At 35.2% G+C, this 9,504-nt stretch overlaps 1 protein-coding gene across 11 annotated transcripts; it reads right to left on the bottom strand.

The window, feature by feature from the left end:
* Positions 1 to 3,871: 3,871 nt before the first annotated feature.
* LOC126732387 (DNA repair protein RAD51 homolog 4) lies at positions 3,872 to 8,348 on the bottom strand. 11 transcript variants are annotated; one of them, XM_050435218.1, is made up of 10 exons: positions 8,178 to 8,346; positions 7,880 to 7,959; positions 7,622 to 7,737; positions 7,408 to 7,489; positions 6,965 to 7,099; positions 6,729 to 6,842; positions 6,540 to 6,642; positions 5,295 to 5,365; positions 4,474 to 4,623; positions 3,872 to 4,329 (listed from the first exon to the last, which is right to left on the bottom strand). In XM_050435218.1, the coding sequence occupies exons 1-10, from the start codon at positions 8,263 to 8,265 to the stop codon at positions 4,291 to 4,293; spliced, it is 978 nt and encodes a 325-aa protein (XP_050291175.1). In that variant the 5' UTR covers positions 8,266 to 8,346; the 3' UTR covers positions 3,872 to 4,290. The 11 variants fall into 11 exon arrangements, 9 of the variants coding, with proteins under 9 accessions (XP_050291175.1, XP_050291184.1, XP_050291144.1 ...); XM_050435227.1 differs by having other exon boundaries at positions 6,552 to 6,642; positions 8,178 to 8,345; XM_050435187.1 differs by having other exon boundaries at positions 3,872 to 4,623.
* Between the last annotated feature and the right edge of the window lie 1,156 nt (positions 8,349 to 9,504).

Genomic DNA, 9,504 nt, shown 5'->3' with positions numbered 1-9,504 from the left:
GGGATGCACTCCCAGCGTGGGCCTCGAGTAAGGCCATGAGGTTTGGAGCTTTTTCTTCGAACCCCATCCCTTCTGGAATATGAGCTTCTTCTTGACTGGAGCTAGTTTGGGCGAGATGTGGGGGGAGGTGTGAGGTGCTAGGAGCATATTCGGGGTCTTCTTGCTGGTAGAACCTCAAAGTCCTTATCTATCACTCTCTGCTGGACAAGATCTGGTGTGGGCTCCTTAACTTCATCGTCTAAGGGAATGATTGGTTCTTGTGAGTAAAGGAGACTGGCTGTAATGGGGGCTGGGAGCAGAGTGTCCTGAGTTCCCGCAGGAGGAGGTTCGGTTAATAGGAAGCCTAGGACAGTTATGTCTATTAAAGCCAACTAAGCGTCCCTGGCTTTAATGATGTTCTTCGAGCTCTAAAACGTTTGGTGGAGGGCTTGTATCAGAGGATGACGTGAGCAGCTCAGAGTTAACTATCCTTGTGCAAGAAGATCTTTGACCTGAGGATCCGGTTCAGGTCTGTGAAGTTCACCAGGTGCTTGGCTAGGGCAATGTGGTATTCGTCTGCCAAGGAAAACAATAAGAATCATGAGTTAAAAAAAAAAAAAAAAAAAAAAAATCATACTGATGAACTCAGGTAACATCCTATATGCATCTATGGTCTTCGGGAACCTACCTAGTTCCCCTTCTTAGGTGGGACAATGCAATCCATCATGCCAGTCTCCCGAGACAATGAGGAAATCCTTATCCATACCTTTGCTTGAGTTAGGTAGGTAGGAGATTAACCTAACAACGAGGACTCTACATTTGATGTAATACTTAGTTTTTTCTCCTTTTTGGCAATTGTATACCCAATTTACATCATGCCAGGTAAGGTTGGTCTCCATTTTCCTATTTAGCATATCTACACACCAGAGGACCCTAAAGACATTTGGGGAGCATTGGGTGGGGGTCAACCTATAGTTTATTAGATAGTCCCTAGTAACCCTTCCTATGGGAAGTTCCAACCCGACTTCAATGAAGGCGATCATAGGAATGAACACAGATTCGGGAGGTCTGTTCAAGACCAACCATTCACCGTATTCACAGTGTTGGATTTCAACACCGTTGGGAATCCTATATTGTGGCCTAAAGACAGCCCTAGCCTTGGGAATATCCGTTAACTTAGCGTATCTACCCATGGAGTTTTATGGTATGAAAGAGTAAACTTGTGCGAAAATAGAAACAGGAGAATGGACACACCTACGAGTAAAGGGAAAAATTCTCCTCGGGAGGTTGCTTCAACTCAAATTGCTAGAATGAGTAAATGAACTTCAACCAACCACAAATTCACCTTTTATAGGGGTGAAAAAATGGGCAGTAAGTTTCCCGTCCACAAATGAGGAAGGATAGGAATTGTAGGATCCTGATCAAGTCGTAGAATGTGAAGGGACAGGCAGCCACCTGACGCCATTATTGTGAAATCGTGGATTCCGAAGCGTCAGGAGCATGCTGGAGTTAGGTGAAAGCATGTTATCACGTGGGAACGCACGTGGCACGTGTATAGTTTACTTATGTAGCTAAAACTTTGCTTTTGCCTCAGGGTCAATAGCAAAAGTTTTAAGGGGCTATTGTGGGTACCTGAGGACCGAGGATGAAGTTAAAGAGTTGCAGTATAAGTTTAGGGATGCCGCGGTCCACAGGCTCGAGGAGGGAAGTCACCCGAGGAGAGGAAATGACCATTATTGTGAAATCGTGGATTCCGAAGCGTCAGGAGCGTGCTGGAGTTAGGTGAAAGGATGTTATCACGTGGGAACGCACGTGGCATGTGTATATTTTACTTATGTTGCTAAAACTTTGCTTTTACCTCAAGGTTAATAGCAAAAGTTTTAAAGGGCTATTGTGGGCACCTAAGGACCGAGGATGAAGTTGAAGAGTTGCAGTATAAGTGTGGGGATGCCGCAGTCCACGGGGCCGAGGAGGGAAGTCACCTAAGGAGAGAAAAGGATGAGTCAAAGGACTATAAGGCGTTTCAGGTGGAAAGAAGGATATGAAGAGAGAGAATCAGTGATCATGGGGGAAGTTTCTAGTTTGGAGTAGCTTGTTGCCTCCGCATTAAATGATGGGCAACAGCTTTATCAGCTGCATTGATGAGAAAGTGACCTGAACAGTGTAAGTCCTAGCTAAGTAGACTCCTTCCGCCACCTTCTTTAGATTTAGAAAGAGACAAGTGTCATGAGAGAAGGTTTGTTAGGTAAGGATGGATGGTTGAGATATGAGGGAAGGAGAAGTATATAATCAAAGGAGGGTTTGCAGAGAAAATGATCCAGACACAAGTACCAAGATATAGAGAAGAAACGAGAAGAACACTGAAAGAAAAGATAGTGAATAGTAATGTTTCTTATGTAAATATGGCCTCCTCGGGCCAGCTTGTATTGAAAAAGTGGTTCATCCATTTACTAATATCTGCCTTTTCTTCCTTGTTTTCCTCCTTGGGTGGAGTCCCCCTTTAGTTGTTTGTTTCTCTCTCTTACAAATTCATTGTTTTGGGCCATGGTTGGACTGATCCAGCCACTATTCTAAGTGGGCTTGGACCGCTAGTTTTTCCGGTCCCTACAAAAGTTATATGAAATTTTTATGAATAATAAGATAGAAGAGGAAGGATTGAAGGAGATGAAAGGTTGAATAAAGTAAAACAATTAAATTTAAAAAGATACAAAGAAAAAAATAATTAAGAATGCATAAATGGAATGAAATGGAATATTTAAAATGATAATGGTTGGAGGAGATGAAATATTGAACTAAAAAGGGTTGAAGAAAATGAAAAGTTGAATAAAGGAAAAATTGCAAAAATAAAAATAATAAAAGATGTTGATGACATTGCATAACAAGAACTTTACACAAAGCAATATTTTCACCTAAGTTTTGAATCTAATAGCAGAAAATCCATATTTTAGGGCTTGGATTAAATATTAGAAATATGTATATTTAGTATCATACTATTCATAATTTCAAATAATGTCAAACTTTGTAAATGTGGACTTTTGAAAGTCCACTTTTTTCAATGCCATTATTCTAATTTTATTTAATTGGATATAAATTTTGTAAGGAGTTCATATAAAACCTCTTATTTTATATATTCATTAAGATATTTCCGCATCATATTTTATTCGAATGGTGAAATAGGTCGATAAAAACCATATTAAGATCTTTACGGGAGTGGATTCTCAAAAAAAAAAAAGATCTTTACGGGAGTGAATGTCTTTCCATTCAACATCTAAGTAAGAAACAACTTATATGGCAAATCGTGGTTAACATAAAACCAAATTAGATATGCAATATTGCTATTTAAATTAATTATGCGATATTGTTGTTTTGTGTTTTAAACTATATTCATCACTCTCTCCCAAATTTCCTACGTATATATGTTCACCTTAATCCTATTTATGGTTATTTGTAACCTGACAAATGTACTTTGTTTTGCATTAGCCATTGGATCTTGAGTAATTAAGAGTCCGTTTGAAAACAGTTTATTTAGTTAAAATTGAAAAAAATTTGTTAAAAATACTTAAAAAAAAAAAAAGTAAAAACTAGTTGAAATAGTAATTTATCACTTGTCTCTTATCCACTGTTCTCATTTAGTTTGCACTTTATGCTCTCAAACCATCACAAAAGTCCAAAATTAAAGTCTCATTTATCAGATAAAAATAAACAAACTATAAACCATATAGTAGTTTAGTACAAATATAATTTTTCACTAGCACGAGTAACATTTCTCCATAATTTGGAAAGGTTTCCACCATTTATGTTATTTCTACTAGTAAGAATAAGGAAAACAAATACCATGCAAATAATTGGAAAACTAATGAACATCGTGACCAAAAAAAAAAAAAAAAAAACATAAAAGTTAAGTATCAGTTTCACTATATATATAATCAAAGCTAATATGTGTTTCTGAAATACAGCTCCCTCAATCTAAAATAAAAATGAACTACTTCAGAAGGAAAAAAATTCTCCAAAAAATTGATAATATTCTTGATATCATTACAAAACACTTCACTTCCACAATAGAGGCATAATTTAGAATAAAAATCTTCTATCCCATTTTGGGTTTTCCACTTTATGTCTCTCCTTCTCTCTCTCTCTCTCACACACACACACACACACACAGATATATATATATATATATATATATTCTTTATAAATTAGCCAAAATTTAAAATAGAAAAAAAAAATTCAAATACATGACATATTGCAATGGGTGAATAAAGTGGAACACCCAAAGTGGGACAGAGAATTTCTATTCCATAATCTATGTCATTAGTTGTGAATCATAAACCTTGCAGCCTTACCAACAGCCTGAGGAAAAAAAAAATTAAAAAGGGTGAATAAAAAAAGAAATACCATATGGAGTAAACACGGTGTGATAGAAAGGCTGAACACAGAGAGAGAGAGAGGTAAGTCTATGGCACACATTGTGAATAAAGATGCGAAGGATTCTACCATGGATGGGTGTTTAAGTATGGAAACATTACAGATGCTGCCTCCATGATCACGGGAAAGCAGAAGCCGAACATGTGGGATGCTTTTCCAACTCTCTCCAAGAGCCGGTTTAGAGATACCTCCATCTCCACCCACTGTGTGATTAGTAACCTTCAAAAATCCAATTGCGGTCTTATTCCAAGGTATGCTATACCCAGCAAAATCAATACTAATTGAAAGCATTGAAAACTAAATTTTCTTTTTCCAGAAGTATAACCTTAACTCTCCATTTTTTATGCAACCAGTCAATGCCATGACAATTGGACTTCAATAAACTGAAAGGATGTAAGGTGATACTAGGGCGGAAATAGGCTATCCTTTCAAGTTATAGTTTTAGCAATTTATTATTATTTTTACAGGTCAAAATTAAGTTTAGGAAGGTGCCAGTCAATGAAAAGATTATATTGACAAGTTGGATAAAATAAATTATTCTTTTTGCATTAGCAACTGATACATTGGATCAAGGTCTTCTAGGAAGATTATGTTAAATAGAGTGGACTACAACTGTGAACAAATGAACAGTGAGAAATATATAACATGCAAATAAAAATTACTTAAACTATCTTTTCATCCTTTTTTCTGATTCTTCCCTTTCTTGTTTCTAAACCAATTCTTAAGATCACTGGCTTTTAGCTTTATCCATAGAGTTGGATCCTATTCAAACTAATTTTTTAGCAAGGAGAAAATTGGGTTTAAATTACTGCATTGATGAATACAATTAAGGAAGCTGGGATTCTCAGTTATCGAGAAAATAAAATAATAAATATAATTTTAAAACTTACCAGTACTGCAATATTATGCTCATGTGCTAATTTCTTCAACAGGTATCCAGCAGAAATCATTAATGCATGCCCTGTATTAATTGACCAATCCAGTCAAATACTAAACTGAAGTTAGTTGAACATGACAGATCTCCGACAAAGCAACATCCTAAAATGACAAGAAACAAATAATATACTTAACTTAAGATAATAGAGTTGAAAAAATAGAATTCCTCCTAAAGAATCAGAGAAAGAAATTTAAAAAAAAAATCAAAACAAAAACAAGAAAAAGAAATGCCTTCTCATGTCCCAATTTGTTTTTTTTTTTTTTTGGGGGGGGGGGGGGGGGGGGGTGGGGGGGTGCTGTTGGGGTGATATGTTATGGTTGAAAATCATAAACTCAGAGTCTATGGCCAAACAGAATGCCACTTTCTCATGAGTGTGACACAATAGGCTAGGGCTTTCAAACTGCTATGCTGGAACACAATGGTACATTCAAGATAGTTGTAGTCTCTTTACATTCCCCCTTACCTAGAGACAAATAGTACTTTCAAAAATACTTATTTGGTTCATACAAATGAAAGTTTATATCCTCTCCAAGAAATATTTATACAAAAAAAAAAAAAAAAAGGTACAATAAATAAGCCCTGCTCAATGGTTATCAACAAACTTGCATGATTTTATTTCAAAAATTGACTGTAATTCTAAAACATGCAGTGTCAGAATATTTGGAATGCTTCACAAGAGTTTAAAAGGAATAAAATAAAATAAAATCTGTCAACAACTCCCCTGATAACTCAAGAAATAATGTAGGTAAAATCTGAATTGAATTTACAATTAAGTGATTAAATGTATGATAGCTGCATCAATGTTTAAACTTGACTGAATTCTTAAAGTATAAAAAACTTGGCACAAAATGTTTATATTTAAAATGTAGATGAGAAAAATCATAAAATAATTATCAAACAATCACTAGAGAGAAAGAGAGACCAGAGAGAGAGAGAGAGGAATATTAAAATGATACTGCCTGAACCCAAAAACATTATATTGAATAGCTTTGCCAACACAAAGATATATTACGTACTGAACAGATAAGAGAATTTGTTAGGAACCAAAGAGTATCAATCAATTAAATCAAGCTGATGAAGTTTTGCAGTCAAAAAGTAATGTTACTATTACATTTTGAGAGAAAGAGCGATTATAAAACTTTGGTGAAGGAGTATAATTTATTTTTATTTTTTTAAAAGGTGACACTGATTTCCATACAAGAATGTATACCCTGGGAACCACTGCCTCCAAGGATTGGTGTAACCATTGATGACACCGAATCAACAATAAGCAACTGCACCTTACAATCTCCTCCTTGCATCTGAAACATTTGTCATATGTTTAATAATCCAAAAATGAAATTCTACCAAAATAGACCAGCCAAAGCGCTTCATGTCCGATGCAAACCTGAGATCTCAGATTGAACTCTAGCTGATGTAGCACATCAAACATTGTAAATATGTCAAATACTGATTTGCAAGATATGTTGTTCATTACCTTCTGGAGAGTTCTGTGTTTAGCCTAAAACATAATTTCAAAAGAAGAAAACTAGTTAAGACAAAAAGCTTCAATGCATGGCAGATTAAAGATACCCCCCCGCCCCTCCCCACTCCCAAAAAAAAAAGAGTGGTAATATGTTTAACCTGATCAATGGCAGGATCAGAATGCTGACAAATAAAGTGTGTAACACGTTGGGGTGAAAAAGAGTTGCCTGTATCTAAGTATACAACACTGCCGATATGTTTCTTTGCAACATTTGAGGCAGCTAGTAGGCAAACCTAGACATTAACAAGAGTGGATAAATTGTACACTAAATACAAACTGTACATTTAAAATTATGATTTAAGTGCATATGCTATAAATAAAAGAATACCAACCAAAGTGTTTAAAGCCAAGAAATATCGATGCCATGGGAGAAGAGTTACCCTTGCATATTGATGTCCGGATCATATAGTAGGTTTAAGCATACCACAACAAAACAATGACTTATAAAAAAAAAACCCAAATAGATTCATGAAGACATGATCCAGAGGAATTTGCATTCATCAGGAAAACTAATTGTTATCATGAAAGAAGTGTTTCTTACTTGTGTTTTACCAGATGACGATGGCCCAACAAGTTCCGTTAACTGCCCCACACGCAATCCACCATGAAGTAACAAATCAATTCTAAAAGTCACACAGCCTAAAACATTTTATTTTTCAATCGGGGCCAGACCCGAAACATTTGATCAAGTATTCAAATAGAATCAAACTATCATTGGAGCAAAAGAAATAAGACAATGTCTATGCTCAAATTACCCTTCACATCCAGTGGACAACACATGTTTATTCCTTTGAGCATCTTCCAAGAGCTCCATACCATTCAACCATGGCTGATGCTGACCATCAATGATAGAGAGAACTTGGGTAATCCCCTAATTGCTCAAAATGATCAAACAGGTTAAAAATTACCTACTTTTATAATGCTAGATAAAATTCTAAACCCCCCCCCCCCCCCCCCAAAAAAAAAAAATTTGAAATGTAATCCTTAACAAAAAAATTTCAGTAGAAGCTAACCTGCTTTAATCTCTCAGAGCTAGATTCTTGTTCCGCAAAAGCAGCTAATAAGTAGAGGTCATGCAAGAGTAAATCCTCAACTGTAAAAAAAAAAACCAGAAGTGGCAAAAATGTAAAAGATTGAGCCAGAAGCAAAATTATAATTCATAGAAGAAGGGAAAGAGTTCAAAATTTTCATATTGAAGGCATTGATACTTGGTGATTAATCTGAAACAATTGCCCTAAGCTATGTCACAAAAGTTCAATTTACATATGGTCTATAAAGAATTGAACCCCCAAAAAAGGAAGAAGAGATGACCTGAGAAAATGTCGTGAGAAGCACAGAAGGAATGGAAGTTTGAGTCTAAAATGGGATAGTCTTGCTCCAGAGATTTCAACGGTGCCATCTCTCACTCTCACCCTCACTCCTCTCTTCGCCACTCTTATAGATAGCTACGTGCCTCTCAATTGCTTTAATGGTGTTTAGTTTGGATCTTCGTTGGTTTATTTTATTTAAATTTTTTAAGGTGTAAAAGTATATTTGTGATATAAAAAAAGACAAAATTAAGTACAGTAACTTTTCTTTTTCTTTTTTTTTAGAATACTTGATACTTAGATTTTCATATTTACTTGACAATTTAACTAAAAAATACATTTTTATTTTATGAGAAAAATCTACAAGACAAAATATTAAAAGGAAAATCTAAAGAACAATACTTAAGTACTATACCTAAATTTTATCCTATATAAAATATGTGAGATTTTAAAAAATATCTAACCAAATAAATAATGTTAGATTAAAAATATGTTACTCTCTCTTTTTAATGGTAAAAAAATATAACATTCTTAATTCTTAAATAGATTTAAAAACTTGATTCTTCAATTCTTATCCTTTTTTTTAATTAAAAAAATCATCAATTAAAAATGAGGAAACTTGAACCTTAAAGGTATGTTTGGTTGGAGGTAGAATAAGGAGGATACAAAATAAAGGAGTGAAAACTCCTATTCCAACATAATGACTAAATTGCCCCCGAATTTTAATTCTTAGCAATTGTTTCCCTTTTTTTTTTGTTCGAAGCCTTTTCTTAAAGTTAATGAAGTGTTAATTGATGATAATTAAATTTAATTATGTCAAAAGCTTTCCAGTTGAGTATTTTTAATTTTTAATATTTGGCAACTGAATGTTATTTATCATATATATTATAAACCTACTGTAGTTGCACGATTTTCCTGGCCCAACTTACGTTGATTAGGCCTTGGCTCAAAGCGCAACCCACAATAAATATTTGTAGAGGATGGGTCAAAGAGCTTAGCCTCAGTGAACTTGTTCGGCCTAATGCATGAACGATATAGTTTGCCAAAAGAAAAATAAAAACGCCAGAAGTGATCTTTCTCAAGTCTTATTTTATTTCTTTCTTTCTCCCTGATACAGTTTTTCCGTCCCCCTTCTTTGAGGGACTCCACTACATTATATATTTCTCTCCTTTTCATCTCAACCTTACACCTGTTAATCATCCAAGCATCCACTTGAGCACCTGTCCCATCAGACGCCCTCATCAGACCCTTTGTGAGTTGCAGAGGCCAAGGCGGCACTGTTCAGGAGTCTTTTCCTCATTAATGCGGTCAAGAGGGTGGTTAGGGCGCAA

Source organism: Quercus robur, chromosome 1, assembly GCF_932294415.1.
Source record: "Quercus robur chromosome 1, dhQueRobu3.1, whole genome shotgun sequence".
NCBI lineage: Eukaryota > Viridiplantae > Streptophyta > Magnoliopsida > Fagales > Fagaceae > Quercus > Quercus robur.
This window is presented reverse-complemented; position numbering and strand designations above follow the sequence as displayed.